Genomic DNA, 27,527 nt, shown 5'->3' on the forward strand with positions numbered 1-27,527 from the left:
TGATCTCTGGTTATGAATATATAATCAGAACAGCTGATGGTCGGACCGTGTCTTGAGGTGTGTATGCACCAGTGTGGCATCAATACTGCAGGCGGGGGCGAAAGGGCCATATCCCACCACAAGGGCTTGCACCATAAAATGTATGACAGAGACAGATGGAGAATAAGAGAAGAGAATGAGATAGAGAGAAAAGCAGCTTCTATCGCCATTTCTATCTCACGTCAGCCACCCTCATGAAAACAACCCGATGATAAAAACCTGTGTCGGCAGAGGACTGTGCGGCAGTCCATTTTGTATTCATGATTTCTGGAAATTCCACATCGATGGGGAATGGAAAGAGAAGTGCTGAGCTTGTAAAAAAAGACTTCACTTTAGCTGTAGTGTGCCTTAAAGCCTGGCAAGAGGCTACATCCGACAGTTGGTCGGCCTTGAAGAGAAGTGATTAAGCAATGCTTAACTCGCGATTTGGTTTTGTGGACCGAGATATTGAAAAAGTAGCATAGTAAGGGAGATGCTGCTTGCTTTCTAAGCTTGAAGGCTAGGACCTTCGTAACCTATTGGATTTTCGTTCCACAGTCTGTGAGTCTGTGCTCTTTTGTAAAATAGATTTGCACACAGGGCACTAAATGAATAAGTGAATGCATTCTGTGCACTACCCCTGTTCTGAATTGGCACAATAATAATTAATTAGCATGTAACAACATAGAATCACTAGTCTGTGTGTGTGCACCATGTTATCCTTGGAAAACGGATTGAATGTTTGTTTATAGTTTGAAGTCTTCTCTCTTCACATCATCCCACACACACACACACACACGCATGCGCACACGCACACGCACACGCACACGCACACACACACACACGTGCTGGCTGTGTGCTTGTTTGTTGTTTTCACACAAATGATTTAATTGAGAACATTTTCGGTGCTTCCAGAAACTGCACACAAATACACACACGTGCACAGCGTACACGCACGCACGCACGCACGCACGCACGCACGCACGCACGCACGCACGCACGCACGCACGCACGCACGCACGCACGCACGCACGCACGCACGCACGCACGCACGCACGCACGCACGCACGCACGCACGCACGCACGCACAGCGTACACACACACACACACACACACACACACACACACACACACACACACACACACACACACACACACACACACACACACACACACACACGGTCAGACTCCTGCAGCCTTACAGGGCCATGTCCACAGAAAGCGCTTTTCGGACATTTATTTCTATGGCAAAGCTCCTCTTTAACGACAAGCATCGTGTTTCAGCGCTCTCGTTGTCCAACATGTTTCGGTGGAGCGCTCTGGGTGCCTCATGGGTACAAATAGTTCACATTTTGGAGCGGAGCGCTGCTCATCAATGTCACTGTCCTATGCAGAGGGTTATGGAGTGATACGCCAGCAAGCGGCAAAAGCCCCCCCCCCCCAAACCACCTTCTGCATCTGAAGTGCCCTCCTCAGGTTTTGGATCTTCATAAGCATAAGTCAAAGGGCGGCCATAGCTGAATGGTTAGTGAGCCTTCCTGGGGAGCCAGAGGCTCTGGTTGTCCCTGGTACGATTTCAGACCAGACCAGCAATTTGTTCGATGTGTGTTCCTGAGCAAGACTCTTAACCCCTAATTGCTCCCTGAGTGCCGTAGAATGGTGCACTGCTCTTAGTAGTTATAGGATGAGCAATTGCACAGGACAAATTTCACGTATGTAAATACAATGACAGAAGAACACATCAAATAATTATATTATTATTATTACTTTTTTCCTGCAGTTTTATTTGCATTTCCTGCTGCTTGCTGTTGTGTTTTGTGGTCCACGATTATAGTCATTGTAGAAAATGTCCTGCCGCGCATCTGTTGTGCATTAGTACTGATTGTGCACTGCAGAGCCAATATTCTAGTCAGCACAACTCAGGCATTAGTATAATAGACAGATTGGACAGGGACATAATTCCCCTGTGTACGTACAAACAGTCTAACCAGGTGAATGTGGGGAGGCGGTGGGTAAAAAGCAGCAGACTCATATCACACAGAGCTGCAGCGGCAGAGTGGATAGACAGCAACATGACTAGGGTGAGTACATTTCATGTAGTTGTATGTAGTTGTATTCGCATTGGCATGTGAAAGGTGAACTTAGGGGTTTTCCTCACTCTCCCTCCTCAAGAAAAGCATAGTTTTTCTTGAGGATATTTGTAAAGGTGCAGTAATACTTTTAACAAGACTAGGAGTCTAAAGGCCACGCTGCTAGAGGCCCGACCTGACCAAAGTGGCTTCAACTGACCGAAACTGCCATCCTTACCCTACGCTCACACCAGCAACGAATTTGTACTTTTGCAGACAAACTGTACAGTCAAACCCTGTTCACCAAACCTGGCACAAACACTGTTCATGTGTCTGCCATCAGAATAGCACACCAGGGGCCACCCTGTCAGGGGCCCCTGGGTGCCACAGTTGCTCCAAACTGCACCAAACTTGGCAGAAACATTTTTCCATGTGCCATGTGAATAGTCACTCCAAACACATTGCACGTATGGGGCTACAGCTGTGTTTAACACTTCAAATGGCCATAACTCGGTGACCATTGCAAAGCGCAATATAGGACTTGATTTGAAGGCCGCATAGCCTTCAAATCGCCATAGCCATTCGTCCGAGAAGTTTGCAGTTTACAAGGGGAAAGTGAAAACACAGGTAAGACCTCTTCCCACATTTGAACCACAATGGGTAGTCTAAAGAAGTCATGTTGAGTGCTTAGATGAATGAATAACAGAAAAAGTACCACAACCACAATCATGAATAGTGTCTTACTGTCTTTAAACATATCATTTTGTAAATGGCATTTTAGTCATGTTGATTAACACATTGAATGTTAATGCTGGCTGTTGTGGGGTTTGCATCTGTGAGCTTTTGTTAAAGGTTTGATTCAAACTGCCTTGGACAGGGGTATATGCATGCATAATTTCTCTTATTGGAACAGCTTTCAAGCTTTCCAACCAGGTCAAGAGTACAGAGTGTGTTTGTGTGTGTGTTTTCTCACGCTGGTGGCTATCGCTTCCCGTCTCATCTCCTTAGAGAGCCTGAGAGAGTGGCGAGCATTGAATCAGGGCAAAAATGAGAGATGGAAAGGATCAGACATGTAGGGAATAGGGTTAGATTCTTTATAAGACATAAGTGTGTATAAGATAGGTGTGTGCATGTGTGCGTGTGTTGATACTGAATCGGTGCACGAGAAACATAATTGTCTGTGCTTCGAGGCCTCTATAGTGTGCTCTCTATAGCCCGGAGGGAATTCAGAAAAATCGTGCACTTGGTGACAAGTTTTTGATTTTTGGCATGGTGTTACTTGGGTATGCTAAATAATATAATTGAAAATGATGTCTTTACAGGAGTTTGATTTTCCTAATTTTTTAGTATGTTATTTAGCATACCCAATAGTAACAGAATCCATTGAAAATACCTTATATAAATTATTTTAGGTTTCAACCATATACTAACCTATCTAATATTGGAATGTTGGCGATCCCAACTTGCTTCCGATGGTTTTTGCAAACCTTATGCCCATACCTAACGGCATGCCAAAAATCTAAAACTTGTCACCAAGTGCACAATTGTTATGATTTCTTATTCCCTCCCCGCTTATAAGCATGTTAAGCTCCCGCCAGCCATCGTGGACGCCAACTTGAAAATGATGCGTTTTTAGAAGTTCGATTTTCCTAATTTTTTTGTGTGTTATTTAGCATACCCAATAGTTACAGAATCCATTGAAAAATCTCTTCCATCAATTATTTGGGGTTTCAACCATACCTATCTAAAATTGGATTCATTGGAAACAGACCACTAGGGGGCGATCCCAACTTGCATCCGATGGTTTTTGAAAACCTTATGCCCATACCTAACACCATGCCAAAAATCAAAAACTTGCCACCAAGTGCACGATCTTGATGATTGTGGCCGAATTCCCTCCAAGCTACTAGTAAATAGCCACATGCCGATGAGGTCAAATCTCCTATTTGGTACCATTACGATAATCTCTGCATATACTGTAGAAGATATAGACAGAAAAAATATATATATATGGAGAGAGGGAGAAGGGGATATGGAAGGAAAATGGATCAGTGGGATGGAATGCATTCGGGGTGTGAAGAGGGAGAGACAGAAACTACGAGGTTAAATAGAGGGATGAAGAGCTGATCTGCTGTCTGCAGATGAGAGAGAATGAGAAAGGACAGAGATGGTATTAGTGAGTGTGAGTATGATAACAGAAGAGCTTTGGTTGATATCCCTGCATCAAGGACAGATGACGCTGTACTGCTAGTGATGAGTTTGGGAGGAGAGGAATTATAAGTGCCTTTTTGTGTGTGTGCGTGTGTGCGTGCGTGCGTGCATTTGATGGAGTATGAAGTATGTGTGTATTCGACAACTATGAAATTGAAAAGTACAAGGTTGCACTTCTGAATTTTTGTGGCATTAATTACCTACAATATTTGCACGCGTGAACATTGGTACATTCAAGATTCAATAGACTTATTTGTCACAATCATACAAGTATGTGTGTGAAGTGTTACTGTGCTAACAATGTAATAACCAAAATGAAAAAATATATAATAAACACAAAGTAGAACACAAATGCAATAAAATGGTGACGTATAGTGGATGCATGGATGTCATCACTGAATTTACATCCGGTCACCATTGTCCTCTCTGGGGATAATAAGCCACCGATCTCTATATCTGTATTGTTGTTGACAGTGCAGTATGTGTTCAATGTAGAGAATCTTTACTAATGAATAATAATGAATTACCGGGTCTGCAAAAATAATAAAGCAAACGTACATGTTGATACACATCCAGCAATGTGCATGCAGATATACAGGCAGACACATACACAGTTTACACTCAGAAGTAAGAATAAAATAGTTCACTTTCTTCCATCCATGATGTTCTTTCATTCTATCTCTGCTCCATCCAACGGCACTCCAGAGAAGCCTACTTCCATCACTCCCAATCATTTCTTCATAATCAGTTTATCTCTATAAATAGACAGAGGAGATTAAAAAAAGAAAGTCCTGTCATAGTTCCTGTTCTCCCATCACCTCTTCCTCTTGACCTTCCGTCCTTCTCACCGTCTCTCCTTCAGCCTCGCGGTCGTTCCCTCTCTCCATTCATTCTCCCCCGACAGATCCTTCCGTAATGCCTCCTTTGTGCTCCGTCGTACGACGGCATCACAGAATGAAAATATACTTTTTATAGATTGGCTTGTAAAGGCTTTACACATTTCCTTCATCTCTCTGTGTCTCTCTCCATCTCTCTCTCTCTCTCTCTCCCTCTCCATTCATTTCCTCTCCGTCACAATCCTGGAATGCCCCGGGGTGCCTCTTCCTCGGCCTCTCTCACCGTTCCTCCTCGTCATTCTGAGGCCAATGGTGGGAGTACATTCTGTTGCAGAGGCCCAGTAATAACAACAGGACAGGGCTTAATATGACAGGCGGCCGTGAAAGAGATATGAAAGTCTTGTTTTTAATTAACCCTCCTCTGAACCGTTATTCAGTGTTGCTGAGAATCGTGATTATGTTCTGCAGAAGGTTATCGTTTTGTTACGTCAAGGATTTACTAAGCCTTTGCTGAGAAAAGTACTTATTTTTAACTTTTATGCTCATGTTGTGAGCGGTGTCAAGGAAGGTCAAATAATAAACTTTATTACCTCACAATTTTCACTTCTGTTCGGTCACAGTATGATCAGTACATGACGCATCATAGCTCATCAGGTGTAAGGCCAAAGGGGCAGAAATTTGAAGAAGAGCGTGACATTCTATTATGCACATTTTTTTGTAAAATGTCTTTAGTTCCTAGCTTCTATATAGGGCCCATTTTTACATTGAGAGTTGAATTGACACTCGGGATTTTACTGTGTACTCTTGAAATAATTTGCTCCTCCTTTGAGTCATAATTGTAGCTAAAAACCTCCCATAAAAGCCATTTTGGCTTAATGGAATTTAATAAATGATGTCAAAGAGAGTGAGGAGTAATCTTCAGTTCTACCTCCTAGGGTTTCCATGTAATTGCATACGAATAATTATTCAAATTTCCTCCGTACTTAGTCTCCAGGCAAATGTAGAATCGGTTGGCTATGTAGCGTACCCGTGGTGATCCCCTCTGACTGCGACAACTTCCCAGTTGTTTAAAGAAATGTACTGTTTAAAAAGTCCCTGGATGCTTCCCAGGGTGCCATTTTTTTTATGTCATACATGTATGTTTTATCACAGCCATGTTGTCTCAGTACACCCTGAATACTGTAGCGCTTCCAGTTTCCTTTTGTTCTTCCAATAAACTTCTAATGATTCTTTAGTTTAGTTTAGTAGTTGTTTGTGTTGTGCAAATCCTCCTTGTAGCTTTAATACAGTTTTAATTTGTTAAATTTGAATGTAAAATACTGTTTATTCATTTTCCATATTCACAGTATAACAAGCGTGACATAACACCACACACTGTAGCATAAAGCCAGTGCCATTAAGAAATACTAAACACTTTATGTACACTCTCACACATAAGCATTCTCACACACACACGCACGCACGCACGCACGCACGCACGCACGCACGCACGCACATACATACATACATACATACATACATACATACATACATACATACATACATACATACATACATACATTCAAATGAGTATGTCAGATTCCAAATTTTAAGATTGACCTTGAATTATTTATGTTAGAAACCTTTGATAGGCACACATCTCACGAATTCCCTGGATAGCAATGCAACCTGCACCATCGCATACCACAATAGGCTAATCTCATAACGATGTGCAAGTCAATGAGCAACAGCTATGTTCGTGTTAATCTGTAGGGATTAAAGACCATGTTTTAAACACATCTGCTTATTATCTTGTTTCATTCCCATACACACAACATTATCATCAGCACGGCAGCAGCATGCAGCTGAAGTGTCAGTCAAAATAAGAACCTTAGTGGTACAATTCTGATATTAGTTCAAGGCAAACATTAAATTGTTGTGACAATTTTCAGTACTGTTCAATTTCCTGGTATGAGCTGCCACAAGACGTTGTGCTCTCAATCCCCCATGGTGCCTTGGTTCCAGGATATAGACCTCAAAGTGCTGCTGTTCAGGACCCAACACAATAAGTGCCCTTGAGCAAGGCACTGAACCCCCAATTGCTCCAATGGAGCTGCTCAGTGGCCAACAGTATAAGGCTGTGGTTGCACTGCTCAGCTCCCAGGTTTTAATGTGTGTCTGTCTGTGTGTCTATGTGCAGGGCGTTGCTGAAAATGAGCGCTTGTGCTTAGCTAACTACCCTGGGTAAATAAAGGAGAAAAAATTTATATATATGCGCACACGCCTCCATTTCAAGGACTATTGGCAAAGGCTACAGACACAACTAAACAACCAATATATATATATATATATATATATATATATATATATATATATATATATATATATATATATATATATATATATATATATATATATATATATATATATATATATATATATATATATATATATATATATATATATATATATATATATATATATTGGTTGTTTAGTTGTTTCTGTAGCCTTTGCCAACAGTCCTTGAAATGGAGGCTGCCCATTAGTCCAATGTCCCAATAATCAGACAAATGTTAGATTAGTGTGAGGTTAGGGTTAGGCATAGTTTTTTGTTAGTGTTGCCAGACCAGTGGTAGCCTACTTCAGAACAAAGGACTGTTGGACTAATGCCACGGCACTGTTTAAATGTGCTATACTAATAAATTTGCCTTGCCTTCCCAAATTTCCTTTCTGTTCGTTTCAATTCTTTATTATCCTCCGTCATCTGTTCCTAGAGTCTCTCACATATTGTAGTGGAGAAAGGAAGTAATTTTGTACTGTCCATACAATATAGATATATCGAGATCGGTGGCTTATTGTCCCCAGAGAGGACAATGGTGACCGGATGTAAATTCAGTGATGACATCCATGCACTAACAAAAGGCCGCTTTTCCTCAGTTTAGGTTTAGTGTCCCGCATAGCAACTCATTTTCTCCCATGCCCGTAAACCAACTAATAACATCCACACCCTACACACCTCTTTTGAATTACTCAGTACATTTATACAGCCTTTCATTGCAATGTGAATTGACAATCAGTCATAATGTGAAACTGAGGTAGGGGGGTAGGAGGGTAGCGGTTAGCGTGGGTGGCTAAACGTTAAGCATTAGCTGCTCACAATCACCCTCCGGGTCCATTAGCTGCCCCTGCCTTTATCCACTGGATATTTATAGGGCACCTTGGTATTGGGGTCCTGGGGCAGGTAACCGGAGATGGAGGTTGGGGTGGCAGTCGTGGGAGGCCTGTCATTTGGTGCCTGCGGTGGTGATTAATGCTTGAATACTGTGAGCTTTATCAGGAGTCCGGCAGCCGCCAGACCAGTGAATGTCAGTGCAATTAAAGGCGCGTGGCAGACAGTAGAAAATGAGAGGAGAAGTGGGCCCCTATCTGCAGATTGCAGACTGGGCTAGCCAGGAGCATGGCAGTCTTGTAGAAGGTTCCATTGGCTAACGCCTGTTCATTCTTTAATCACGTCCACTTCTCATTAAGACCTGCTTTTGTTCCAGCCACCGCCTTTCTCCTGCGCTGACAGATAAAATATGGCGAGAGAGAGAAGAAAGAAGAGATGACAGCTTCGCCCAGGCACCAGGAACCCTCTTAAAGTGGGGGTGGGGTGATAGAAATAGAGGCAGATTCAGTCAACTAAGGAAGAGGGAGGGAGGGAGAAGAGATGGAACTGGAACGAGGGGGAGAAAGACAGAGACATGGAAATTGTCAGACCATGAAGGCTTATAATTCTTCTGGATTTTTCTCCTGAGTGGAGGAACACACACAGACACACGCACATGGAGACACACACACATGGAGACACACACACACACACGCGCGCGCGCGTGCGCACGTGCACACACACACACACACACACACACACACACACACACACACACACACACACACACACACACACACACACACACACACACACACACACACACACACACACACACACACACGTTGTACCTGTACTACAGTAGGAGTTTATGTCATAACTATACGTAGTTATAGTATACGAGTCCATCCAGCCCATTAAAGCCGTGCCTGCTGAACTTACTGAAAAGTGGTTGTTGGATTCATTGGTACAACAGTTCAATGGGAGATTGGTGTTAACTTTCTAGGTTGATCTTATTGTGAACAAAGGCTAGTTTCACTTTTTTCCGAGAATTCCCTGAGAGTTCATGCAAAGTGCTCAAGGAAACACTGCTCAAACTATGGTAGATTTATGCCAGTGGCAGTCTCTGCTAGCGGTGTTAACAGCAGGGCTTATTGTGGACTGTCATGGTGTAAACTAGCCTCTGGTAATCTGTCTAATTCCAATGCAAAGTGCTGAAGTCCATGTGATGAAAGACAGCCCTGCATTAACAGCTGCCAACTGTGTGTGTGTGTGTGTGTGTGTGTGTGTGTGTGTGTGTGTGTGTGTGTGTGTGTGTGTGTGTGTGTGTGTGTGTGTGTGTGTGTGTGTGTGTGTGTGTGTGTGTGTGTGTGTGTGTGTGTGTGTGTGTGTGTGTGTGCGCGTGTGCGCTAATGCTCTGTAATCTTAGCATCCATTTCGATCACCATTGCAGTGCTCACACTGGCACATTACAGTGGAACACATTTTGACGCATTACATGTTATTGGCTCAGTCTTGCAGAGTCAAATGTATAGGCCTATGTAAATGTGACTAAATAAATGATGATTGCCTCCCACACCTGTTCAGTGCTTTGAATAAAATGGAGCAGTAAACTGTTGGTTGACAAAATGTTAAAATGGGCTTGTTTTGTTTCTCGAGGTACAAACTTTCTCCCTGCATACATCAGCTGACATCTCATCCCACAACATGATAGAGTAGAGTAGGTCAATTTAACTCATACAGTCAGACAAGGTGGATTATCATAATTTTACCTTTCCCATTACCCAGTGTCACATGTAATGAATGTATCAGAATTGGACAGTGTGCGAGCACATTTAGCTGGACGGATTATCCTTTTTCTGACTGCTACAGTATACACAGTATTTATACAGCACTCTCCTGCGTTCTTATGAAAACTGTGAATAAGCGGCGCCTACTCTATTTGATGTGTGGGTGCTGGTATTCAGCCGGTACTATATTTGATGTGTGGACGCTGGTATTTAGCCGGTACTACTCTATTTGATGTGTGGGTGCTGGTATTCAGACGGTACTACTCTATTTGATGTGTGGACGCTGGTATTCAGCCGGTACTACTCTATTTGATGTGTGGGCACTGGTATTCAGACGGTACTACTCTATTTGATGTGTGGGCGCTGATATTCAGATGGTACTACTCTATTTGATGTGTGGGTGCTGATATTCAGATGGTACTACTCTATTTTATGAGTGGGCGCTGGTATTCAGAGTTCAGATGGTACTACTCTATTTGATATGCGGGTGCTAGTATTCAGACGGTACTACTCTATTTGATGTGTGGGTGCTGGTATTCAGACGGTACTACTCTATTTTATGTGTGGGCGCTGGTATTCAGACTTAGCCTGGTTCCAGACAAATCTGCCATTGCAAAAAAGAAATTGCCCTCGGCAGCAGTGATATTAGTCTTAACTAAGTTTCTCTCCTTAACACACTGAGGTAAAACTGGCTTCTTTGGCTTCTGATCAGAGAGAATATCACTGTGTGGGAGGACACCGTTCTCCCTGACAAGGCTTTGTGGTGGGAGAAGCAAAACATTGTGGGGTCCTTGCTTTCATGGGCTGAATTCCATTGTAGGCCACAAAGGTTGGCAACCGACTTTCATATGCATCAGCAAAATCACAGAGGCACTCTCCAGGAAGTCTTAAGGATGTTTAGTGTTAGCTCTTTTGAGCTTTGGGGAAGTTAAGATGAAGCAACTTTCATTTTTATTGGTTGGACTGCAACAGCGGTGCCAACGCTGTAAACGTGAGTGTGTCTGACTGAATTTCCGATCTCCGCTCCATTTCAGTAACCTGCTTTTTTCTGTCATGGGCGCGTACGGACCTCCACACACAACAAAGAACGCTGTCCATGGTTCTGAATTGCATACAGTAATTCTGCAGCAACAATAACACACAATAATACCTTAATCTAGGCATATCAATATGTATGTGCGCAATTGTCAGCAGTAAATTTAGGCTCAGGCTTCTGTTGTCTACCTACCTTACCCGCCGCCCCTGGCTTACCATTCTACTAGATATTAAAAGACATAAGTTTGGCATTTGTTGTCTGTGCAGCTGACCTGCACACTGAATCTTAATCTAATCCAGTTCTATGGAATTCGAAATAAGTAGATAAAAAAAGATGGATGTGCTTTCCTCATTTCTCATTTGCGATCTCGCAGCTTGCATATTAACACCCCAATCAAAAGACCCATTGGTGTTAATCCATTTGCCTCATTGGTTTTAATTATCATATACAATTATGCATGCTGTAGTTTGTGGTCTAAATTCATGTGGCTGCAGTGCTTCTTTCGTTTTCAGCTGGGTGACTTATCTTCTTTGACTCTTGGTTGCAGATATTTACACTCACATTGAGATAATAGGCAAGCTGCTGTGTCTTCGCCAGGTAATATTGCTGTTGCCAAGTGAGAAAACGAGAGCAGTCGAGAGGTAGGAAGAAAAGAGCAGGGAAATGATTCTGTCATCTAACGGGCCAAATAGGTCACCCAGAACAACATGATTTATTTGTAGATTTAGGCACAAGTTTAAAGAAGTATTCCTTCATGCAAGCTGTAACGTGCCAGCGAGCAGGCGCCAGAGACACAGCAACAAGGGAGATTAAACGTCTGATTGTTCCGACATATCCACCGGCATATCAGTCGGTGGATATGTCGGAACAAACAATTAGGAAGTGAGAAATACTGCATTGTAGAGTCACCTGTTTGTGTGATGTTGAATGCTTATCGTCACCTGCTCCTGTGGGGAGTACCTCAGGGTGCAGTTTGGCACAGGTCAGGTGTTGATTACTGTATGCATACTTGGTCAATTGATTTTGCTAATGTATCTCTCTCCCCCTCACAAAAGCTCTATCTACAGTTCCTCAATCCAGCTATCCATCTATCTATATCTATATATCTTCATTTTGTGATGCTTGCTTGACACATGAATGATCTCACGTAATATTTGAGGCAATCCATGTATCAAAGATACAAGTATATATGTCACAGGGAAATTGGCATTCCAGAGAAATTGAAAGAGGAGCGCTCGCTTTTAGGCGCGGGGCTTCGGTGTGAGGCGGGGCATTTCGAGACTGGGTTTTTTACGCGAGGAAGAGGAGGAGGAGGAGGAGGAGGAGGCGCGAGGCGGGGCTTTGATACGAGGCGGCGCGAGGAGGCGCGAAGCGGGGCTTTGATACGAGGCGGCGCGAGGAGGCGCGAAGCGGGGCTTTGATACGAGGCGGCGCGAGGAGGAGGAAGAGGCGCGAGGCGGGGCTTTGATGCGAGGCCGACCTGGCTTTTGTTGTTCCCCCCCACATAGCAACCAGGAAGCTACGCTAGGGGAACGCTGAACACGCGTTCACACGCACACGTGATAATAGTTATTGTCCATGACGGAGGCGCGCCGACTCAGCAGAGCTTGAGGCCGAGGAGGCGCGCCCTCGCGCCTCCAGGCGTGAGTGCCCGCGCCGACCGGCCGAAGGCTTGCTAGTCGAATCAGCGCCGTCCGAGTTGTGAACCGATAAGGGGAGAATAGATCTTTTCATGGGTTACAGTCTATGGTTACTATCCAGTGTCCACGACGACAAACATGTGTGCGTGTGTGCACAAGCGCTCCTTTTTCAATTTCCCTGGAATGCCAATTTCCCTGTAACATATACATACAGTATGGACTACCAGGGCTATAGCATGACACAAAGTAAGTAAATCACCATATGTTGAAGATGACATCGATTCAGATGCCTGGAGAGTAGGGGTGTAACGCTACATTTTACAGCGATACGTTCATTCATGGCGATACGATACTATTAAATGATTAAAAATCGATACAGTAACTATTTAGCAAAAAAATAAACATCTGTGAAACGTGTTGAGAGTGCAGGTTTTTTAAGGGGAAAATGAATTATTATGGATATAAATAAGTAAACACAGGGATTCTCTGGCAAATATATGGACATTGTATTTGAACACATATGGACAAACCCACACCTTGACATGAACACAGAGATTACACACATTTATCGATAAACCAAGTGTTGCGATATGGAATGGAAAAGTAATTAAACCTCTCTTTCTCTTTCTTCTTCTTAAAATTGCTAAATATAACGCACAAGTATGTACAAGTACAAGTATTGATAAAATTGATTATTTGCATTGCAAAACAATTCGATACGATACAAAGTCAAACAATACAATATTTTCCTGTTTGCATATCGATATACTGTAGTAGATTGTTGCAAATTAAAATAGATTTTTCGATGCAGTTACTATATCTTTACACCTCTACTAGAGTAAACCAGAAAACAGACAAACGTCCCCTGGATAAATTGATTTTTTGAGGGAACAAGTTGTTGTTTCACAGCATAGAGATAGACATATGAATAGTACTACACACACACACAGTTTCCATGCACACTAAACCTACACATGCACAAGCAAAACAGTCACTAGACACTGTATCAGCACACTCTGACTAGACTGAAGCAATAAAAAGAGCAGTAGCTTTTCCATCCTTCCCCCTCATACTGTAGCTCTTCTAGGCCTCTTACATCCTTGAGTCTATAAACAAATCCGGATCTTTTATACTACACTCCTGAGCAAGTTACTGAACAAAATCATAAAAAAGATAAATCTATATGGAATGATCATAACGCTCCTTGTTACATTGATGGTTGTAAATGTCTTTAAAACTCTCTTGTTAGACTACAACCTCCTCTAATTCAGAGGCTTTATTTAATTTTGCATCATACTTCTGGGAGCCATGAAACAAAACTTAGCATATCACTGTAGTCACAGCAGGCCTCATTTGTTCAAATACAAAAGCCTTTTAGACTTCAAGTACAGCATGTGATATGATAGACTTTGAAATTATTTGCATGAATTAGAATGGATTTGATGGATCTTTCACTTTTACCGGATCTTTCATCTAACTAAATGAATACATATTGATAAGATGTCATGTTTTACCTTTACATGTAATCTGAACGCACTCTCAGGTATACAGTCACACACACACAGCCAACTTTTTTTCTCAAATTTGGCAATTTCCCTACATCATGACATGACATGACATGACATGACATACTTTGTCATACCAACAATCTTCAGGTGCTTTGACCATGACATCTTTATTGACAATGAAATACATGTATGTACATACATACATAGACAACCCCATTATCAACATACACAATGTATTACATAGACAGTGTGTAATTCCACCCAGGAACATTTTAGAAGAGGGAGCCGTCATCTGCTCTTCAGACCGGAAGAGTATTCCACCAATAACTGCACAGTGTTCCTGAAAATGTAGTTATTGTTTTTCTATTTCGGTTTCTGCTAAGCAGGAAGTTAGCTAAGTTTCAAATAATTAGGTATCCAGTGGGAGTTATTTGCGCAACTGCACAGGAAAAATGGGAGTGGGGAAATGATGTGATATCCACTTGATTTCCTACACGTTTTCAGAGCTTCTGAAGTACAGACTGGCAGGCGGAAGCATTTGAAAAATGTGGGAGCCGACGCATGTCTTGAGAGACTATGAAACTAGCGAATTACAGTATATACACCCATGCAGTACACACACATAAACACGCGTAGCAGTGTTGAGGTAATCCAAACCAATTTGGAAAAAAACAACCCTGGTACTTTCTCAGCAAGCACCATAGATGTGGGATATACAGCCAACCAACCGGTCTGTCATTAGAATCCTCATAAAGTCCATCTGAAAGACCTCAATGACTAAATCTAGGCATAATGATAACACTTAACCCCGGACCTTGGGTTCATCTGTCCTCAATTACTGCAAGTAATTCAGCTGATAATAGGTGGGTGGTCTGGTGGGTAGTGGGCAGATGACAGAGGGAAAGTAGAAAGTGGAGGAGTATAGGCCTAGGGGGGGTGATATTGGTACGTTGGGGTTTGGATGGATGGTACTTAAGGATTTTACTGCGTAGACTATGGCGTCATTCTCTTCGGGGGGCCGGGGGGCTGGAGAGAGGGGTAGTGGAGTGCAGATGGTGCTGTGATAAAGTCCCTTTAGCTGAACATTTTTATGCAAAATGACTGCGAGCAATGCATTCAATATGCACTCGCTATGTGCCACCAGTGGGGAATCAAACGTTTAGTAGGAGCCACAGAACTGGGCAAAGGAAACCAAATTCACTTCCTCATAGTCATAAAAATGCTAATGTTTGTGTTTTTAAGCAGTGTTTATGATGTGTGTGTGTGTGTGTGTGTGTGTGTGTGTGTGTGTGTGTGTGTGTGTGTGTGTGTGTGTGTGTGTGTGTGTGTGTGTGTGTGTGTGTGTGTGTGTGTGTGTGTGTGTGTGTGTGTGTGTGTGTGTGTGTGTGTGTGTGTGAGAGACAGAGAGAGAGAGAAATGTATGTGGACATTTCTGCCTTTGCTTATACAGTATGTAGTGTGCGTGGGCACTACTGTATGTTCAATTGTATATTATGCCAAGTGCATTATGTGTATGTGCACTGCATTCATATACGGTATATGCAGAAGCACATCCCTTTATGTGCCTATTTGTGGGTCTGTAGCATGACAGCCTTCAAACCATACACAGAGACAGTAACTGTGTCTGACGGATGGTGAACAACTGCATTTATTTTCAGTGACGATTTATAGTTCCTTTTGATTGTGCTGAAAGAAATTAGTTTGGAGATGATTGGTGCAGTATGCTTTGCATTAATTATTTGATTCGTTCGGAGATGATGGTTGCGGTATGCTTTGCATTAATTATTTTGCTTCTCTGTGTCTTTGTTTTCTCCCAAATGCCCCAAGCGTCATGTTATCTACACAATTAGCTTTCCTCCTGCAGTGTAGTTTTGCATGCATAGATAAAAGCAAACACATTTGGAAGTCATTTGCGTGCAAACATGCAGTAGGTGTGTACATAACACTACACCACACCACACTCACTTATTCTCTCTGTTTCTCTCTCTCTCTTTCTCCCTTAATTTCTCTTGTTCTCGCTGAATCTACAAACACTTATTCTATACACATATTTACGTATTGTCATTGGCATCCATCTATCAATTCGTTCTGCTCTTTAAATGTTCCTGTATCAGCCTATAGTGTGCACCAGGGGAGACATGTACATTTCTTTGATCATTTTCAAATGGCTCCAAGTATGCATGTGTTTATGCACCAAATTAGCATAGATTTCATCATAAACATTTACATAGCCATACAGCACACCCACTTCTTTATAGTGATATAATAATAGTTGCAACTAGTGAACAGTCTGTTGAGGTTAGAATGGAATGTCATGTTCACATGATTAATGTGCAACGTTTAACTATTTTAGATTTCAAAATCTAGATTTCTTTTACACAAATCCTCTGCGGGGGTCCCTGGCACAAAACATTTTCAGATGGGGGACCGCGCGGCCAATTATATATCAATTTGGGGGTCCTTGACACAAGAACGAGAACTACTGATTGAGAAGGCATTTTTGGAATCGGCCTCAGGTCTTACAGGGCTAAAGCATGAAGTGAGAATAAAGCCTGAGGTACAGTTTCCTGCTGGTGTCTAGCACCTAAAATATCAGATCAACAAGCTCACGGCGTGTTGTGCAGCGCCGCGTTGTGAACCGGTAGATCGATATTCTAGATGTGCGACACAATGTGCAACCGAGTATAAATAACTCACTCAGGCTTCAGTCCTAAAGTGCCATTCCATTATGACCCACCACTGTGCAGCCTTCCATAAAGACATTACAATCAAGTGTGTAGCACCAAAGCATCTGGTAGCGTTTTTATTTCACAACAGAAGGCTAACTAATCAAATCAGGATGATAGTTGAACAGGCAAAGTGCATATTTTCGAGTGGATTATGACTGTAAATAGGCTCTTGTGTCCCTTTTTCATTGTTGCATAACCAGGGTGATAATTAATATTATTAATAACAGGCATAAGTAACATCAATGTTCCTCTGGAGGAACACTGCATAATGCGCTGTTCTAAAGGTTTTGATTACATGCAGAATCCACTTTACCGTATTAATTTGCAGCATATTATGTGGTCATATCTTTTCAAAGCTGGCCTGTTTTTTTTTTTTGCTTTGTCATCACGTGTTTTCTGAGATATGAAGCATCTCATTTCAGAAAATGTGTATTCAGTTTTTCCCATGCCGCCCAGACAGTGGCAAATTATGGTCAGTTACTCACAGATGCCACAGTAGGTGGCCAGTCTGTGGTAGTAAATGAGAACACAGCATCTCGCTGTTCAAGATCATATGTACAGGCCGATCATACAGTATTGTACTCTGGAGGATTTTACCCCCGTGTTACAGTATTATTTGGCAGCGGTTGAGGTAAAGCTGCTTTAATCGTATGACATGTTACCTGCAAAGAATGGCAGATCTAAGCTCACAATGCATCACGATGCAACACTTGAACTCGTAGATCTGCTATTTTTGGCATGCATCACATTGTCTAGGAAAGTGTAAATGATGTGTAAGTGGACAGTGGAATGTTTTATTCATGAACATATGGGAAGAATATCTATCATTGAAAGAAAGAAACTTGGGTCAACTTGGGTTCACTGCAGGTCTGCAGGGGGTTGTTATTGTGTTTTAGCTTATTCACATCTAAATGACAAAAAAAGAAAGAGAGAAAAAAGAAATAGAAAGTGTGTGGGTGAGACAAGGAAACACGAAGGGAGCTCAGTGAAAGAAAACCTTAAAAGTAAAAGACAAATAGGTGAACTGAGAATGAAAGGCGAACGGCGAACGGCAAGGAAACGCAGCGTGAAGGTGAACAATTCAAAAACAACAAATTACATGAATAACAAAGTGGAATAATTTAGAACAACCCAGAGGCAGGGAAAGTCAAGTGCCACCGCTACAACTGTGTAAGCCACATTATGTGTGAAATCTCTCTTATCTTGTTTGTTAAATGAAGCCTGTTGTTTCTGTTTGTCCTCTTCCTCTCAGACACGGCTCTACACCCGAGGCAGAAGACACCCACCCCCGATCTCTGCTACAAGAGTGACATGAGCAGCCTCATGGACTTCAATTCTCCAGACGCCTCCCTAGACAAAGGTATCACTTTGCCTTTATCTCTTATAGAGCCTGGGTTAGGTTGGTTTGAGAAAGAACATCTCCTTCTTTGCAGTAACAGCCTGGAGGAAGTTCTGGCAGACTTTGTGGAGTGTGAAACACACACACACACACACACACACACACACACACACACACACACACACACACACACACACACACACACACACACACACACACACACACACACACACACACACACACACACACACACACAAAGATGTGTCATTCATGCTGACGTGACGACTACTATTTCTCTCCATGAAGGTTGCCCGTGGCTGGTATTACACCAAGTGCGTTTAAAGCGTTTTAGAGAGCCTTGGTACCAATCATAAGGGCTGCCTGTTCACTGTCTGTGGACACGGAGTTGTTATGGAAAGAGGTGGTAGGGCATAATCCACCACAATGATGTATGCGTATACACTTGACAGAACGATGTACAGTGTATGTGAATAATTGGGTGACATGCAGTGGTGGAAAGTACATTTACTCAAGTATTGTACTTAAAGGGATACTTCACTTTCACATAAAATAAACATTAAAAATATATATAAAAAAAAATGAAAGAAGTTATGGCAAAATTAAGGCCCCCTCACACATTAGTAGGACACTCTAATGCGTGAGGGGGCCATGAATTTTCCATTACTTTTTTCATTTATTTTTAATATATTTTTTAAATGTTTCCCCGACCCGAAAGTGAAGTATCCCTTTAAGTACAATTTTGACGTGATTTTGCTTTGTTCAGTATTTACAATTTTCAATACTTTTACTTCTACCCCACTACATCTCAGAGGAAAATATTGTACTTTTACTCCACTACAATGATATGAAAACTTTAGTTACTAGTTACTTTGTAGATGCTGATTATTATTACAAAACACACTAACCACTTCTATATATTTCAGCCATTTGGAAATAGCAGATCTACAAGCTCACAATGCAAGTTGTAGATCGGCTATTTTCAAAAGATTGTTTTATACGTTTTGAACTTGGGAAATGGGACATTCTGCACAACGAGTACTTTTACTTTTTGTACTTTAAGTATATTTTGATACTTTTGTACTTTTATTCAAGTGCATTTTGAATACGGGACTTCTACTTGTAACAGAGTATTATCTACATGGCGGTATTGATACTTTTACTTAAGTAAAACATGTGAGTACTTCTTCCATCACTGCCAATCATAAAGGCTGCCTGTTCACTCTCTGTGGACATGGAGTTGTTTATGGAAAGAGGTGGTAGGGCATACGTAAACACTTGACAGAACGATGTACAGTGCATGTGAATATGGGTGACATGCTCTGTGCAAACGGTCAGTTGGTTGTTACTCTAACACTACACTCACCAGCAGAACGCTTTAAACAGTTCACTTGCTAGGGACTGTCACTAGGCCTGTCACAATTATTACATAATCGTCTAATCGCAATTATTTAATATAATTGCAATTATTTTTTCATAATCGTCATAATCAATTCCATGTTAAAAAAATATATATTTTCAAAAAATGTCAAAAATAGTGGAAATAGCAGATCTATAAGCTCAAAACGCGCCGCGATGCGACGCGTTTTGAGCTTATAGATCTGCTATTTCCACTATTAATGTTTATTTTTAAGTATGAAGTAATTAAATATGTGCTATTTGTCATATCTGCCCTGTGCAACTTTTGTTTACGAAAGCTAAAAGCCAAACAGAAATGTAATTTTTATTCATAATGTTCCATTAATTTTCAACGACAGAAACACAATTAAATCGTTAATCGCAAAAATTTGAGTGATAATTAATCGTCAACTTAAATTTGTAATCGTGACAGCCCTAACTGTCACGTTACATTATACTAAACAATCAAACCAATCACTGCACAGCATGTGCATGCATGAGCCTACCACACTCAGACTTCTCTACTTAAGAACTTATGAAACAATATAAATGCATTTAGACAACACTGGCTGAGGTTAGTAGTCGTAAGGTGCTTGAAGCTCATGCCCTAGTTTCTTGCTTATCCAGACCTTTGCCAGGATCTCTGTTCGAAAGTTTTGCCTTCTCTGCTAGAGAATCTGCACAGTGATTTGTTTATTCTTCTTTTAATACATTTCTGCCTTCCATTTATGCTATAAATGGTTGCATCAACACGACTAATAGTATGTTGTACCATAGTTGCAATGGCTGCTGTGGGTTTACCATGAGTGCTCACCTGTCAGTTGCATCACCAACAGAAACACAGTGAAGATCAGCATCCAAAGCTGAAAGGGCAGGAAAAAAATATGTTGTTTTTTTATCTTGATAGGATCAGCTTATTTATAGCCTTCTATCCACTGTGGCCAGACATGTTTCGATTTATATTTTTTTCCCCTGGCTATCTACACTGACCACTTTGATCGTCCATGCCTTTTATGACACAACACACTTTCAAGGACATGGGCAGTTGTGTTGTGGTTCAGAGTTGCCAGTAATGGCACCAGCAGGTCTACGAAAGCTCTTCCTGGCCTGCCATCCACTGTGGCACGATGCCACCGTGCAGCATGAATCTCCACTGTCCACCGGCCTTTTCCCCACTTGAGCATCTCTTATGGGTTTTGTTAATCTGCCAGTCTCCTCTCCTCTTAGGCTCCTGCGAGCGAGACCAAGAGAGCGCTCACGAGCAGCAGCAGGTTCATTATGCTTGCTAAGGGGTATCTGGGATCAGTGTAGTGTGTCAAGGTCCTAATTGTATCTTACATTCTCACAGATAGGCGTCAGTTATTGCTGCTCTGTCATTTTCACTCCCTATTGCGTCACTATAGGGCTACAAAAACTTAAAGGCACGCATTGGAGCTTCAAATACTACTCAAACCGAGAGTTTAGTTTTTGTGAGGTTAGGGTTAGGATTAAGGTTAGGTTTAGGCAGATTTTTGTGAGGTTAGGGTTGGGGTTAGATTTAGGTATATTTTTGTGAGGTTAGGGTTAGGGTTTGGGTTAGGTCAGGCAACATGCGACGTCGCCATGGCGTCCCGTCATGTAAAAACTTGACGTTTCAGGGCTACTGACAGAGCGGCAAAATGTGACGCTTTGGGAGTGAGAACGCGGAGTGTACTTACAACAAGGAATTTGCTTTGGCCTGCATACAGCGACAACCCAACATGAAAACGTTTTCCCTCTACACCAAATGTCCACCACATGTGAACTTCCAATGTGGTGCGGTTGAAACTTCAGTGTGTGTTGTAGAAATGAGTTATAGTTGTAATTCTGTGTACATCTTGTAACTTGAGAGTGTAGGGTCACAATTAACACTCAGGATATTACAGTGTAGTAGAGGGCAGCACTTGATAGACAGATGTGATTACATGGACAGATGTCAGCAATCGCACTCATACACTGATGTTTTCAGACATACACTGTGATATACTGTTGAACATGTGCACGCACACACACACACACACACACACACACACACACAGCTCGGATACACACACAATCATGCACACATGCTCTTCTGCAGCACATAACAGCTGGTGCATTGGTTCTAGCATTGCTTCCTCTGTGCCGTGAAAGTGCAAACTCAGTGAATATGCACACACACACACACACACACACATACATGCGCGCGCACCTCCTCTGCATCGGCCAGGCCGCCGTGTATATCACCAGGAGTTTCTTCAGAATGAGAACAGGGAACAGAGTGCTGTAGGATCAGCAGATTCATCACAGACATGCAATGCCAGAGAGACAGGTAGAGAGGTGTGAGAGAGAGACAGACACATAGGAAGAGACGGATGGTGAGGAGACTGTGAGAGAATGACAGACAGACACATGGAAAGAGACAGGTAGACTGTATATCGTTGCTGTCGGGCAGAAATCTCATATCTCTATATAACTTTTTATTAATTTTCCTCTTGAAATGAATGCCAACAAACGCTTGCCTGTTTTTGCTATTGTTTTTTAAACATTATGTGAAAAGTATTAAAGTATTAACAAGAGCATGTGACTAAATAATAATTACATTGGATCCATTGGAACTATTTTTTCCATTTCCTGTGTGTGTGTGTGCGTGTGCGTGTGCGTGTGCGTGTGCGTGCGTGCGTGCGTGCGTGCGTGCGTGCGTGCGTGCGTGCGTGCGTGCGTGCGTGCGTGCGTGCGTGCGTGCGTGCGTGCGTGCGTGCGTGCGTGCGTGCGTGCGCGCGCGCGGCAGACATACAGACAGATAGACATGGAAAGAGGGATAAGAAGAGAGAAAGCAAGAGGGACAGAAATAGAGGATAGAACTAAGAGGAAGTGGATAGAGCAGAATGTAATCTTTGAACACCATATCATTTCTCAGACAGATGCTGTTTGTGCACATATGCTGTCAAACAATGTCAGCATCATGATGAATCGTGGCCCAGCTGAGTGTGCACATCATGTTAATTGAAGTCCAGAAAGAGGAAAGGGTGTAACGTTAATCGAACTAATCGATTTAATCAATTATTTAAACACATTTAAAAAAAAAGATTTTAATAACATTTGATTGATAAAAATAACTCACAACATGCCACATTGTAATGCTATTTCTGCATGACACCGTTGTACGATGAAATATAGAATAGGGCTTAAGTGGTTAATCAGACCAATCAATTTAGCCCATTATTTAAAAGAAATGTCATGTTGATTTGTTGTATACAAAATTGTTATATACAACATTTTAAAATGTTCTTTAAAAAAACAGCTTCATGATTATTCAATAAAAAAAAATTAAACAATGGATATAATAAGAGCTAAGAAAGCTAGTTGTAGCCATGCAAAGAGGATATCCAGAGGGGGGAAAAGGCTGTGACGGGGAAAAAGAGAGAGAGAGAGAGAGAGAGAGAGAAGAGAGAGAGAGAGAGAGAGAGAGAGAGAGAGAGAGAGAGAGAGAGAGAGAGAGAGAGAGAGAGAGAGAGAGAGAGAGAGAGAGAGAGAGAGAGAGAGAGAGAGAGAGAGAGAGAGAGAGAGAGAGAAGAGAGAGAGAGAGAGAGAAGAGAGAGAGAGAGGGGGGGGGGATGTGAAAGGTAGCCCAAAGAATTATAGTGCAGCATTGGCTGAGTGCACAGTAAAGTTCCCTGTGTTAATTATCACCAAGAGTGTACAAATGGAATGGACCTGTGAGGTCCATTCGGTTGCATTTGTACACTCTTGGAGTTAAGTGGATTTTCCTGTGTACATACTGAATGCAAAGGGATTGAGGGGGAAAAGCAGCTCTGATGAGAAGCACTTTTGTATTTTTACTCACGCGTGGCGAGTGTGAAATTAGAATTTTGTACCACAGCAGCACTAATGTCCCCCCGCCTCCTCACCGTGCCTTAAACACAGCCAGATTAAAGCTGCACAGCTATCGATGTTCCACTGTTACACCGATTACATCCAATCACCGTGGAAGGCAGTGCATCGCGCTATACAGTATACTGTATGACGCCGTTGGTTCTACAGAGTCACATTCTGATCACTGATCAGAAGTGCACACAGTGGTGGAAAGTAATAATAATAATAATAATAATACCTGGGATTTATATAGCGCTTTTCTGAATACTCAAAGACGCTTTACATGTTGAACTAAGTAGAGAAAAATAAAACAAAACAAAAACAAAACAACTTTAATAAGAGAATCTAGAGAATAAAAAAAGTTAAAAAGTTAAAAGGCTGCAGAAGGCCAGGAATTTTACAAGTAATTAATTACATGTACTCAAGCATTGTACTTAAGGTATCTTTACTTTACTGGAGTATTTCCAATTTTCATTACTTTTACCACTACTCCACTACATCTCAGAGGCAAATATTGTACTTTTACTCCACTATAATTATTTGAAAACTTTAGTTACTAGTTACTTTGTAGATTTTGATTATTAAAAAAACATACATTAACCACTTTAGCCTTATTTACACTTTGGCTATTTGAAAATAGCTGATCTACAAGCTCACCGATCTACAAGCTCTACAAGCTCACAACAAGGTCGCATGGCGACGCGTTGTGAGCTTGTAGATCTGCTATTTTCAAAAGAGTTGTATACATATTGAACTTGTGGGACATTCTGCATAATGAGTACTTCTACTTTTGGTACAGTTTGTATGCCAATGGTATATTGGCATACAAAATATTTTGGTATTTTTTTATGCCAATACTTTTGTTCTTTTACTCAAGTACATTTTTAAATAACAGACTTTTTTGACCATAACAACAAATCAGAGGTCTGATCCAGATTACCTTATCTTTGCCATTAGTGAAATAGTGAATCTCTGCCATTAGTGAAAAGGAGCATCAATACATTGTAACTGTTTCTGTTAAAGGGCTGAAGATGATTGGATTTCAAAGGTCAGAAGGTCAAAAAGTTGGATTTCAAGGGGTGGGGAATCTGGGGATTATCGCCTCTGCCTCTTCAGGAAGTCATTATATTAGCTGTCTCAAACTAATCTCAAGCACAATGATTTGACCTGTGTGTGTGTGTGTGTGTGTGTGTGTGTGTGTGTGTGTGTGTGCGTGTGCGTGCGTGCGTGCGTGCGTGCGTATTGCTGTAGGCCTACACAAAGGTGATTTAGCGTGCAGAGCCCTGATAGCAGTTTTGGTTTCTACAGGGTATCCGGTGGTTTAATAGTATCTTCTTTACCAACGCTGTACAATGGATGAATATCCACTGCCAATAAAAAAAAAAGCCTTCAGCTGATAGCATAGCTAGCTAGCGTTTAATGTCCAGTAATTATTATAGTGAGTAAAAAGATTATTGACTGGGAGTAATTATATTAACCCTATCAATTTGTCTGTGTAGTCATTACCAGGCTGAAGGTGAACCCATGTGTGCCTTTCTTTCTGTGCCTCCAAACATTACCAGTTCTTTGACTTTCGAGAATTTTCTCCTTGATGTAACAGCTTCTTGCTGGTGTGGGTAAATTAATCAGGAGCGGCATGTGCACATTAAATGTCAAATTACATTCATGTGGTGGGTTGACAAACTATCAGTCCCCCCGTTAATCATATCCCCAAATGTACTTTGAAAAGGACCACTGGTAAAAAACAACAACAATAACTAAAGGTGCTAACTTTAGCATCAGTTTTGTGGTAGCAGTGTGTTCCTCATGGAGTCCTGCTGCAGTGGAAATAAGAGAACTCATAATTTAGTTCAAAGGAAATGCCTGATGAATCAAGATGGATTTATTTGTCACTTATTCATACAGGTACAAGCAGTGAACATTTTGAACAATGCCTGTTCTCAGCTCTGTAGTATGTGTCTGTTCTCTTAGTATTTCTTTTTGATCTGAAAGCATGCTTGCTGAACAATTTATGAGTGAAAGGCACCTTGGTCTTAGTTGTTGTTTACTGCATCATGTTAGAAATAATCAACGACTCTTACAGTAGATGTTAATTATTCCATGTTTACCATGATCACTTATAAAAAATATATAGTTAAAGCATTCACTCATTTTGGAGGTTTTACGCTCAAAATCTAAAGGTCATGAAGCAAGAGTTAATTGTTCTCGTGACAACTCGTGAAACTAATGTCTGGTAAACAAGCATCACATAATAAACATGGGATGCCAATGCAATGGAAATGTTTGTTCATGATTCCGGTAAGAGGAAACATGGTTATGCTACCATCGCCACCACTGTTAGAATAAAAATAGGCATCCTGGTGGCGCTATAATAGGGCAATGTTAAAAGAGTGGCGTTTGTTCCTCAACGTAGTGAGAATGTGCATGCAAATTTTCACCGCAATCGGACGCTGCATTCATGATTTGTGGCATTTTGTTCAAAACTGGCCACTCCTGCGAACTTTAGATGTCAATCTTAGGCAATCAGGATGGAATATAAAAAATCACACAGATCCGTCTTGATCACATGACTACAGAGATCATGTGTACCGATTTGGGTGAACTTTGCATAACATCTGAAGGTCTAATATATATATTTTTTTGCATAAGTCGGCCTCCTGGTGGTGCTACAAAAGGCAGATGTGAAAAATGCAGGGCAAAGGTTTTTCCTTGGCCTCTAGGGAGTGAGCGTACAAAGTTTTACACCTCTTTTTTTAATGAGAAAATTAGAAACCGGACTACAGACTGTATTTCCGGCAATTATTACAATGAAGAGCCGCCAGGCATATTATAGGCTATATTTATAGGCCTATTTTAGGCTATTATGGGCTATTCTAGGCTAAGCCATTTAATACAATTGTAGGTTTAATTAGCTGCCTGTGTATTAATTTAGAACGGTGATTAAACTTTAGCCGCACTACCTGTGGCAAACTAGTCCAACTGTCAAAGTCCTTGAAAAACTAGACCAAATTTCAAAACTTAACACTTTCCCCTCACCAGGCATAAAACTGCACACCCAGGTGTGACGTATCGGTATACCCATGTGGTGCAAGAGGTGTAATTTTAGACCTGATCTAGCACACATTCTTCTTATCATGCATAGATTTAAAAACTAACCTTACTCCCCATCTGGTGCAACCGGCCCCTGGGGCTTTAATACCTTGTCTCCTCTGCCCTTCAAACGACGGGTTAAAAAGACCCATGGGGCAGCTAATCTGGGCTGCCGTCTGGAAGTGCAGGATTGGCAGTAAAGGTGGTGATGGGGGTGAGTCTGGAGGAGAGCTGAGTGGCAGCCGCAGTGAAGCAGACAGCTGGTTGATTGGCGCTTCCCTTTTTACACTGATTACCATCGGAGAGAGAGAGAAAAGAGTAAAAGAACTGATGAGACCAGATTTAAAAAAAAAGAGAAATGGAAACCATGATGGGATGACTAAAGGAAAAACAAGGCGGATGTGGTGTGAGGTAAATTGAGAAAGGGAGAGTTGACAGGTAAGATATTAAATGCTGGAAGACAGCCACTTCACACGTTAAACAGCGCTATAAGGTTACAAACGTTATAGCCTTACTTCAAGTTTCCTTTTTGACCCTGACCCACCCTCCCCGTTCATGTGAAGTGCCTGAGGGAAGAGAGAGATGGTGGGAGAGGAAATCGCTGTCACCTTGAGGTCACAGAAAATACAAGGCCTAAGCATTCCTCCTGAACCCCTGAAGTTAGCCTTGGGGGACCCCTCAGAAGCAAAATATGCTCTTCTACATTCCATGCTATTGCCTAGCGACAGAAATAATATGAATCTGTACATCCTACACACACACACACACACACACACACGCACACGCACACGCACACACACACACACAGTCACTGATTGGCAATGTGTAGTTCTGGTGTGTAGAAT

The 27,527-nt window shown here is 41.7% G+C and overlaps 1 protein-coding gene across 7 annotated transcripts in view; it reads left to right on the forward strand.

Moving 5' to 3' along the window:
- Window positions 1-27,527, forward strand: part of kazna (kazrin, periplakin interacting protein a) — a 229,031-nt gene that overhangs the window by 141,258 nt on the left and 60,246 nt on the right. For all 7 annotated transcript variants that reach the window (XR_013934138.1, XM_080443729.1, XM_080443725.1 and 4 more), the window contains one exon: window positions 18,217-18,324. Coding sequence is in view for 6 of the 7 variants with exons in the window: in XM_080443729.1 (XP_080299855.1) it covers window positions 18,217-18,324 (108 nt within the window). In the remaining variant the exon portion in view is untranslated. The remainder of the gene's footprint in view (window positions 1-18,216; window positions 18,325-27,527) is intronic.

This window comes from Gymnoscopelus braueri (genome assembly GCF_963280865.1).
Source record: "Gymnoscopelus braueri genome assembly, chromosome: 12".
In the NCBI taxonomy this organism is placed as follows: Eukaryota; Metazoa; Chordata; class Actinopteri; order Myctophiformes; family Myctophidae; genus Gymnoscopelus; species Gymnoscopelus braueri.